Here is an 11,388-nt window from a genome sequence, read left to right on the forward strand (position 1 = left end):
TGAAAAAGGGATCCCCAAACAGGGCTCTTGGAGGCATTTTTAATAATATCGTGGTGTGGTCTAAACATGTGTCATTTCAATGTGTTTTGAAAATTAGTGAACATACAATGAACAATTCTACTAATGTTCATGAGAGGCATGGAAACAGCTCATATACAGAAGTCATCATGTGTTCCATGATGATATTTGGAGTGACTTTGAGCCACAACTACTGGAAATTCAGTTATTTTATCCTAATAAACCATGTCCATACTGTACAGTATGGATAGCCCACTGTAGAGATATTTATGACATTTTATTGAAACTGTTAAAGCACATGTTTTAAGTAGTGAGTTTACATTCGCATTAGTACTAACTTCTTTTTTTTTATTATTATTATTTTTAGCCTTATCCTGGTTTTTATATTTGGGATATGTTGTTCACATGCAAGATGAGAAACTTCTTAGATGATTCTACAGTTTCCAGGTTTCTGATCACTTGTGTCTATCTTGATTTCTTACCTTCTCAGTCTTGGATAAAGTTTAAATGGACAACACATAACCGGGAAACTCCAAAAACCCCGATCGAGACCAGGATAGTAGCGCGCATGAAACGAACTCAATGACCCGCCCGGAACAAAAGATTGTTGTGTTTGTTAGCGGTCGACTGCTGAATGTGGTGACGCAACCGGATGTCACAAATTTACTTATCCGGAAGCCGAAAGGCCGTTTAGCACTGCAAGCTAACGTCACCTAAACAGTCAAAACCCTGAAATTTTAATCATTATTTAATATTATCGTTTGACAACACCAAAGAGCAGACATGATTAAAGCCATCTTGATATTTAACAACCACGGAAAGCCGCGGCTGATCAGATTCTACCAATATTTTGTAAGTATTTTGGCGTTGCTATTCAAAACATTAGCATTTTTATGGCCGTCTTTACTCTCATTTAGTTAAGAGTCAGTGTGGGATTAGCTTTTGACATCATTCCCACAACAAATGTTACCAACATTTCGATCGTTGTGTGTTTGAATGTTGCCGTTGATCAATGTACAGTTAGCAGACGCTAGCTTGCAATTGTGTTGGAGAACCAACAGCATAGACAAACTAGCCACTTTCTAGTTTCAGTTCCCTCCTGTTCAGGATAACATCACTCCTTGCAACACATTTTAACAATGCACACCTCCTTTATTGATTGATCTGATGGGATTTATCCTTAGATTAATTTCGCAAAGATGGTAAACATTTCTTCTCTGTACTATTACTGTTAATTACATTACAGCTGCTGGATTACTGACCTAGTTAATTACTGATCACTGCCTTTGGATCATTGACAGTCTGCTCTTTGACAATGTAGCTAAAAACTAAAATGTGGCCTGTGAATATGAACATCAGAGCTTAGTAATATTGAACTCAATTCCGTTTCAGTTAGTTGTTCAGTTTAAGGTTATGAAAGAATTCAGTGGAAGTTAAACATGACAGATGCTCAACTGGTAAGATGATACGCGTGATATGACTGAAATGATTTATTGGGAGATGAGTCTGTCTTAAATGTTCTTGTTTTCAAAGCTACAATTTAAAGTAAGTGTCTTAAATCTGTTATTAATATTTAGCATACAAATGGGAATTACATTTATTTGGTGCCACAAGGTCCTTGTGAAACTTTAAGTACTATAACAGTCGACTAAATGTTAAAAAATAAATATAAAAAATAAGACACGACATAAAGGGTGTCTGATGAGTGAATTATTAACCAAACACAGGACCACATTTCCTAAAACGGCTGACCCTCAGCTGACTGTGTAACATGTTTTCTTGCAGGCAGAGGACATGCAGCAGCAGATAATTCGGGAGACTTTCCATTTGGTATCTAAGAGAGACGACAATGTCTGCAACTTCCTGGAGGGTGGAAGGTAGGTGTTGCTGTTTTTCTATGATTCTGTGTGAAATCAAGTTTTGAACAACTAAGCACGCAGTTATACTACACAAACATACATTTAAAAGACTGTTGATTTTGTTTGTTAGTGGTGAGCGATGCACTCCTGTCAGACACACTGCTGCAGCTTTACTCGTTTTGTTTATGTTGTGATTATTAAATTCAAAGACTGATTTAGAGTTACAGGAAAACATGAGATTCTGTACATTTGTAGACTTTTAAAATTCATGAAGAGACTGAAACACAGACCTGTAATATGAGTTGTGACATTTTGACAAAACTTTAAAACCTGGGCCAATTTTGTGGGTTTTCTCCATACTGCACTCCATACTACTGAAGCTGACATCACTTGGCAGCAAAGATGAGCAGCTGATCAGCAGCTGACTGCAGCTGCAGTAGCATGACTTCAACCATTAGATGGAGGCAAACACACAGAAGTTGACTTGATCTCATTTACTCTTCATTTCTCTTCTCAACTCATTTACAAACTGAATGCCAACTGTGTATTTTATTGCATACATGAATTTATTTGACCAAGTTTAATTCCTCCTGTCACAGTTACACACAGCACAGAGCTAGACATGAATTTTCTTGTAAAGCTGCATTTCTATCTTTTTACAGTCTCATTGGCGGCTCGGACTACAAGCTGATTTACCGGCACTACGCGACCCTCTACTTTGTCTTCTGTGTGGACTCGTCTGAGAGTGAGCTCGGCATTCTCGATCTGATCCAGGTCACTGTCTGCTTTGTTAATTTGTTTTATAGACATATTTAAAGTGTGGTTTTTGAAGTAGGGTCACACATCACCTTCTGTTTTCTCATATAATGTTCCAAGCTTGGAAAGAAGACTCTAAGTCCCTCTCTTCAACTATTCAACAAGCTCCTTTCCATTACATCATGCTGTATTTGATTCATTTTGTGAAACGGATCCATTGCTGTTGCTACTGATCCAAGAAATGAAACTCACTCTACTGTTGATCTCAGTGGAAACCTTTCTGGATAAAACCATAAAGATTAAAGATAAGATTTCCCTCCAGGGACATAAGAGACATTGCTCACTCACACCATCAACAACTACCGCCCTGAAAAGTTACGCATCGTCAGTATTCATATTTGGATGACCTGCTCAGTTCCCCCAATGATCACTGACATCAGATATTTATTAGCACAATCCAGAGCCACCAATAAAGGAGAATTATGTCATTGGAGTAAAAGACAAAAATCTACCCATTAGTCGGTTAACACTGAAATTCACAAAGTAGCTTGTGACTACCACTGTCATCAAGCTACATCCACACAGAGTATCCGTTTTAAAATTGTTCTTCAGTATTGACCGAACCAGCACATGAAATGAGGTAGAAATATTTTCAATAAATGACTTTTAAAACTAACATAATGGCAAGATCCTTAAAGGTCCTCTGCTTACAGTTTTTAATGACTGATCAAGGGTTCCTACAGTTAAGAAATTTCTGGAAAACGTATGAAATTAAACACTTTCCTAGAAAGGTGAAATTAACAAAACATTTTGGAAACATTTTGAATGTACATTATTCCGGCTATTGTTACAGATATGTTCATAAAAATATCCAAATCATGTCTGATCGTGAAATTCTTTCCTTGTATTAGTAATTTAAAATGTAGTGCTGCACCGTGTGACTATTAAAACATCACTAGTGTCATGTGATACATATCAGCTTATGCAGTTGGCTGCAGGAATTGTAACGTGCAAATAAAGTCAGGAATTCCTAGCAGTTTGCTCATCCACAAATGTCTGGGAAATGTGGTTTAATAATGTATGACTTCCGAATGATAAATATAATACATGGCCCCAGGGTGAGGTAGACCCTCGCTATGCAGTATGTACGATAAAGGCTCAGAGCGGTGTAGTGACCAGATTTATTTGTGTGGACACCAAGCGTGTGTACCTCTCCACATTTGGAAAATTGGCCCTACTTTAAAATCACTTGTCATCACAAAGGTGTCCAGGCGGGAAATGGGGTAAAATATTATGTAAAAGTTCTGAAAATGTTTTGAAAATTCATTGGTAAAAATGTGTGGGAACCCTCACTGACCTGCATTGAACCCAGATATTTGATGTTATCAGTATTGATATTATCACTGATATAGAATTGTAACTTTCACCATTTCTGTAGTTTTTAAAAATGTTTAGTATGAGGCACAAGACATTGCACCAACCACTGATTTCCTGTAGTTTTGGATCACGACCATCCTTATTTATTTATTCAGCAGACTTCTAAGAACTGTTTTTTATTAAGGATAAACAAATCCCGGAGGAGATACAGCATTTCCTGTGCCCTTGAATATAATCTCAAATATTAATCTCCATTTTTTTCTTTTTAATAACAATGCGTTAGTTCACTCTACAGGTGCTTATTTTGCATGTATTTTTTGCACATTGCAGTAGCTATACTGCAAACTTTTGCACACCCCCGATTAATAGTTTTCTCATCTTGCACAAAACTGTACTGCTGTCTTATTCTGAAACAGCTTTATTGTACATATTTTCTGTTATAGTTAAGTATCTTTTTCATATTTTAAATATATTTCTCTATTCTAAATTTATGTTCTTGAGAGTTGCAGTACTAATAATTTTTATTTCCTCTTTATTTGTTCATTGTATGTTTAATGCATGCACCAGTGACCAAAGCAAATTCCTTGTGAATGGAAAAACCTGCTTGTTAATGAACGTTATTTTGATTCTGATTGTGATTCTGCTTTGAGAAATGCAATTTTCAACTGCCCATATCCTCTTTATTGTAGGTGTTTGTGGAAACGCTGGATAAATGCTTTGAAAACGTCTGCGAACTAGACCTCATATTCCACATGGATAAGGTGAGTGGGCAACAGGGGAGTGCTTTCTACAGTAGACATGTTATTTGCTGCTGTTGGTGCCGTGTTGTTGTGCTCAGAAGCATAATAGAGGCTTTGACATAGATTAGCAGAGCAGTGAAACCTGCTGAATTATGCCCCCTTCCTGTCATAAAAACCGGCAAAGTCCTTTTTTAACTTATGGGACAATAACTCTTGAACCACCTTGCATGTGGTTAGCTGTAAATATAGACTTCAAAATAAAAGTCATACAGGAAAACCAGTGGCAGATGCAGGAAGCAGCGTCTCAGTCACTGTAAGAAAAGGAGGTTATTTGAGGCCAGTAGGTCAACTGCTACATTTTCTTTGCTCCGGATTTTAGATGCATTTTAGTAACGTAGCTAAGGCAAAAATCCAATAAAAGCATGTTTGCACACTTTTGTACCTTGAAACGTGTAGCGTGATGTAACCAGCGTGTGTTAGACTATGGGAACGTACACATACGTCTGTTATTTTCAACTACAAATGTCAAAAACACTTTGTGTTTACTCCATTATGTTTACTGTATGCATGCCAACTCCAAAACATCTCGTTCTAAATGGTTTTGTTTTTCATATTCAATAAAGGGATGGGGGGGGCTTTGTATTTATGAACGAGCTGTTGAGAGACATGACCCCGAGGTAAAGTGCAGTGCAGCTGAATGTGTTTGTCTTTTCCATTCAGCCAGCTGCTTTTCAGGAGCAGCTGCGTTGCTTAAATTGATCCAGTTCCTTTTTGGTGTGTGGCCCGTCCATTTTTCTGTTTTTTTTACTAATACTGTTTATCAAAGTGGGCTCCTGAGATCATACAGTAGATCTTGCAAGAGCGATTCTGCAGCTCCGCAATTCCTCCTCGTCTTGACATTTCCCCCGCAGAAATGAGAGTGAGTCATCACTGCCTGAGGGCTGCATTTTTTTATTTGGAAATGGGAATTTTTGAAAGGAATGATGAAAAAAACCCACATCCGTTTCTCCTTGTAACTATTTTATTAGATTGTGGATTTTAAAGAATTACGTTTAAACTGTCATTTAGAGGGAAGCGCTGTTACAACAACATCTCCTTTCCTCCGCCTGGAGCTAAGCTAGAAGTGTTGCTGGAGACTAATCACACACATCCACTGCCATCTTGATTGAATTTGCTCAGCAGGAAATTGATGTCATGTGGTGCAGTGGGGTTTGGCCTGAGGAATGTTCCCAAGATGAAACTTGGAAATATTTCTACTAAACCTTTTGCTCTCAGAAGGCTTTGATAGCTGGACAACACTGCCCTGCATGGTATCGTAAAATTCTAATTTATACATGCGTGCAGGGTTTAACAGATTTAATATCACCAGTCTGTTGTGGACACATGTATAAAAATAAATTAAGTTTGAATTTCCTCTTTCTTTTCTGTCATTTCATGCAGCTATTACTCATATGGTCCAACACTTAGGATTATAGCTTTATGGAATACCATACCTTACTAATTTAAAGCTGTCCCAGACGTGATTGTTTCCAGCTTCTCATCTGTAACCTCCGAGTAGTCCTGCAACAGAAGACAGTCTCGTGTTTCCTGAAATATTTTTCTGCCCACAGGAATTCACAAATCTCAATTTCAGAGTAGAATTGAAGCTGTCTCCTCGTGAGCGATGAGGCAGAGCTCTCCCTACATTAGATTTTATAACTCTCACATCCCTTCTGTGTGACTGGGAAGACAGAAACACAAATGAGCTGATTTGCAGGATTGTTAAGCGCTGATTCGACACTCTTTTAAACAGTTACACGTGGCTGCCATTTGGAGCGGCCAGATGTTGTTTGATCCAGTTTATTAGCTTTTTCTATCTGACATCATTTAAAGTGTTGTTGCATCTCAGATTCAGTAAATGTCATCAGAGCAGGGCTCTGATGACATGTACAAGCTGTGTATGAAGTGCTGTGTCATGTCTTTCTGCAGGTCCATTATATCCTGCAGGAGGTGGTGATGGGAGGCATGGTGCTGGAGACCAACATGAATGAGATCGTAGCCCAGGTCGAAGTGCAGAACCGCATGGAGAAGTCAGAGGTCAGTCTGGTAGCTGCATTAACGGACCATGCTCATGTTTCTGTGTGTTTTAATCCACAGGCTGCAACTTGTGGAGTCGTAGCATCAGTGCAGACCAGTCACACCGGTTACCATTCACATAGTTATTAACTCACTGAGTGCCATTGACATATATGTACGTCATTTAAAAGCCAACGCTTGAGTGCCATAGACATATATATATATATATATATGTCAAAGTGTGTTTTCGGTGGCTGGCACAAGGGGGCGCTCTCACGCTCCCAGTGTGTAATTTTGGGCTGCTGGGATTCGTAGTTGTAGTACAAAAGACGGTAGATCAAAACATACAATTTTCAGTTGTCTTTTATGTCACTGAAGGCAAAATTATAACATTCAAATCACTGTTTTGCTTGACAGACTCCATTTCACAAAAATGCATTTTTCTCAGCTTTCTAGAAAAAAAAGTGGTCTTTTTGATGAAACTAGCCTCTATTCAACTTCAGATAAACCAAGAATGGAACAAGGTGCTAACAAACGTTTTTTTCCGTGTCGAAAAGGAGAGTTTCTTCTTTCATTTCAGCTATTCTGTGTTTTCAGAGTCTTTGTACAAAATATTCTGTGGGTCTTGAAAGATGACTTAAAATGGCCAGAAAAGCTGGCACAAGCCACTTTCCATTATATAATAGTGCTGGCACTTGATTAGTTAGAATCAGACTTGCAAGCTTGTTTTCAGTAAAAAAAAAAACCCATCATCGTCATTATTAGCCTGCTTCCAGACCTCTGAATCACCACCCACATATTTGTTCAGCGATTCAAACTGCTCTGATTTTATGTTTATGTTTCCTGTGGCTGAAGAAACAACTGCCCAGTCAGAACTTAGCAGGCCTAGTAGCAAAGAATGGGGACACGAGCTTCTGACAAAGCTAGATACCATGCTATATTCATGAAAAATAAAGACAAAAATTAAAGGGACTGACGCAGCTGTATGAATTATTTTTACGGACCAGAGTGTTGGATTTAGGAGGATCTACTGGCAGAAATAAAGTATAATATTCACAATTATGCTTTCATCAGAGCATCACCTAAAACTAAGAATTGTTATGTTTTAAATTAGCACTTTATAACTTCATATAGAGCAGGTCGGTTTCCACAGAGTCCGTTGTGTTGCCCCGCCATGTTTCTACAGTAGCCCAGAACAGACTAACCAAACACTGGTTCTAGATAAGGCATTTTACTATCGTAGGTCCTACTACAAGCTTTGACAGTAAGGGGTTAAGGAAGGAGTATTCAGCTGGTTGCAATCTATAACCTTACCGCTAGATGCCACTAAATTCTGCACACTGGACCTTAAAGTCAATTTGCAGAAACTGCTATGCTTTAGGGGAATACTCCAGCTATTTAGTATTTGGGAGTCGTGATTGACAGTAATACTGTAATCAATGCAGCAGAAGCAGAGATATCTTTTTTTCATTCCATGAATTCTTCTTCTTCATTAAAATTCGATGCCTGCATTACCCAAAATGCCAATCGCCTGCCTAAAGTTCCCAGTGTGTTATGTTATTAGCAGTTAATGTAACCTTTAGCTGCAGGCTACAGAGGTCTGGTATGATCACGTCTTTTTAACTCCAAACCTCCAGATTTTTCAATGCTCCACCCTCTGTAGACCCAATCAAAGCCGACTTCAGCGACACCATTTGAGACAATTTATCAGACTTTGTGTAGCTCCCTTTATTTTGACAACAGTTCTAAGACAACCTATTTTTTTGTCAACCTCTTTTTTGATGATTATGAAAAATGTTAAGCTAACAGCGACGCCCCGCCAGCTTCAGAGTCAACTGAAAATGTCGACTGCAGGACGGATATGTCACTAACTGCTTATTGTTTCAGGCAAATCAAATGAATCCTCCACCACATAAAAACAATGTCAGCCTGAATGAAATTAAATTGCAATTCTGTCAAATTATCAGGCAAATTCACTGTAGCCTTTACAGCCAAGCCCTTTATGTTCTGTTGTTTGGTGTTGCAAACTGAGGCAGGGGCGGTTTTTCCTTTTTGATGCATTCATGTGCCTGTGGGAGGCATTTGAGAACTGGCTGCCATAAAGCATCAGGTCCATGAACTGTATACTGTTGGAAAATGAAACTCTGAAGGGAAACAAAAGTGAAATGTGAATGTTGTCAAAAGAAAATGTGGATTTGATTACCTCTTGAAACAAAGCAAAAGTACATGTTGGGAAATATGCTCATTTTATTTTTTGCTGAGGGATAGATGAGAGTCCACAGCTACAGCAAGGAGACACTTTGTTTACCTTAGCATAAAGACTTGGTGAAACAGTGAGCATGACTCTGTCCAAAGGTAATAAAAATCACCTTCCAGCTCCTCTAAAGCTCAATAATTTAACACCCTATATCACAATTGTTTAATCTGTACAAAAACTGGAATGTAAAAATGACAGTGTGGTTTTTCTGGTGGTTCTGGACTGAAGTACTTCCTGGAGAGGAAGCGAAGGAGCATATTTCCCAACATGTTGTACTTTTTACTTTTTTATTTCAAGAATTAATCAAATCCACGTTTCTAACTATTCCTTTTTTTTTAGATCCAGCAGCCAAATCTGAAGCCTCACATCTCTGAATAATGTTATATATTATCAAAAGTGCAGGCAGCATGATCTCTCAGGCACATTCATGTTGATATTGTAGTGACATTATTAGCTAACCAATGGTAACCTGTAGGGGTGTAACAAAACATCAGTCTGGATCTACATATCAATTCAATAATTAACGATCTAATAATATCAATGTAAAACGAAAACATCGACACACATTGTCATCTTTAAGATATGCCTTTATTTTGAAAATTGCCATGGCACGTCTGGGGCACTATTTCCGTCCAAGAGCACCTCCCTCCTACACATTGGAACAGTGCTAGCCATCCAGCGCCAGGCAGATAATGATAAGCAGCCAAGAAAAAGACAATGAGGACATTTACTGATATTGTCTCATTTTGATTCCTGAATTGAATCAAATCAAAATTGTACTGGGGCGGACAGTTGTGATCAGAAAATATGGTATCATTGTTCAAAAAACGGACATAATATCGTTTCATTTTTAAACTTGTGATTTACGCTTTTAGTATCTTGGTAGAAAAAAACACATTTAGAATGGAAGTGAATTCATAATTTTGTAAAAACTGATAGTATGCCCCAGCTTTTGGCATAGTTTTAAAACAAAAAATGGTGGTAATGTATGTTCAGTGGACTGAAATTTAAAAAAAACAAAAAAAAAACAGCAGACAGTCAGGAGGAGAAGGTGTTTTTTTTCATAGACAAAAAAACATGTTAATAGTTTTAAAGATCCTGTAATATGAATACAAAACATGTATTTTAAGTACAGTACATATTCCACTCAAAGTAACTTTAAAGGTGTTTTCCATGTTATGTTGTGTTGGCAGGGAGGTCTGTCGGCAGCCCCCGCTCGCGCCGTCTCTGCTGTGAAGAACATGAACCTGCCCGAGATTCCCCGCAACATCAACATTGGAGACATCAATATCAAAGTGCCGAGCCTCTCCCCATTCTGAGCCCAGCTCCAGCTGAGCTCCGCAGGGCCGATGTACTACTGATTCAGCTCCCCTCCACCCAGTTCTGTTGTTAATACAGAGCAAACTGTTTTATATGTGTATTATTGAACCACAGCAGCTTATTCTCCCACTCGTTCCTATCCTCTCACATGACCGGGAGATAAGCGGCAAATTATTCTTTGAGGTCTACTGTATACAAGTTACAAGTTGCTCCAGTTAAAGGATTTGCACAATAATGTAAAGTCTTTGAAGTATCAAGAAGAATATTGATATTTTTGTCTTTTTTTTTTTTTTTAATTTCTCTAGTTGTTATCCTGCTCTCTCAAAAAGAAAAAATGTGTTGGCAGAGTGCGCATTTTCCTGCACAACTCTTCCAAATCTCTGACATTCATCAACAGCTATCCTGTCCAAAATCTTTCCCTCTGTCTGGAGTGAGCTTTTTGGGCTCGCCACTGTTCACTGTAATAAGATCTTCTGGCTTCTGTGTCGGGATATAATTACTCAAACACATCTTTATCGCCTGTGCCAAGTGTGCATTCATACACACTGGGATTAGACTCCTCTGCCTGGCTCTTGTCACAATTTATTTTTCCTTTCTCTGTAATATATTGTGTCTCTGACATTGTTGTGATTTGTGAATAACATTATTGTCCTCCTGGGTGCAGGTTGTGCTCAGTGCGGCAAATGCAAATGCTGTTTAGTTTGAATCAAGAATTAATGTGCTGTGTTAGGATCTTGCCTACATCTGCTCAGAAGCAACAGATTAACCTTTTTTGGATCTTGAAGTGTTTGTAAAAAGTGTGTTTGTGTCTTGTTGACTGTATGTAGTGATCAGATAGAATCAAACCCTGACATTTCAGCCATGCTCTGGCAGCCTCTCAAGGGAGGCGAATGTGTCAAAGACATTCCTTGCCAAGGTAAAATAAAGAAATGAAAACACCAAACCCTGTGGCTGTGCTGCGTTGTGTGTTAACTCATTCAACCTGGACATTTTTACTTTGTCAGCA

At 38.4% G+C, this 11,388-nt stretch overlaps 1 protein-coding gene across 1 annotated transcript; it reads left to right on the top strand.

Annotated features, from left to right (window-relative positions):
* Positions 1 to 666: 666 nt before the first annotated feature.
* On the top strand, positions 667 to 11,325 carry ap3s2 (adaptor related protein complex 3 subunit sigma 2). Its single transcript, XM_042486221.2, has 6 exons — positions 667 to 870; positions 1,804 to 1,895; positions 2,540 to 2,651; positions 4,700 to 4,771; positions 6,719 to 6,826; positions 10,256 to 11,325. Exons 1-6 carry the CDS (start codon positions 802 to 804, stop codon positions 10,379 to 10,381), a joined length of 579 nt encoding a protein of 192 aa, XP_042342155.1. The 5' UTR covers positions 667 to 801; the 3' UTR covers positions 10,382 to 11,325.
* The last annotated feature ends 63 nt before the right edge of the window (positions 11,326 to 11,388 follow it).

The sequence above is a fragment of the Plectropomus leopardus genome, chromosome 1 (assembly GCF_026936395.1).
Source record: "Plectropomus leopardus strain MGB_pleo_1.0 chromosome 1, ASM2693639v1, whole genome shotgun sequence".
NCBI lineage: Eukaryota > Metazoa > Chordata > Actinopteri > Perciformes > Serranidae > Plectropomus > Plectropomus leopardus.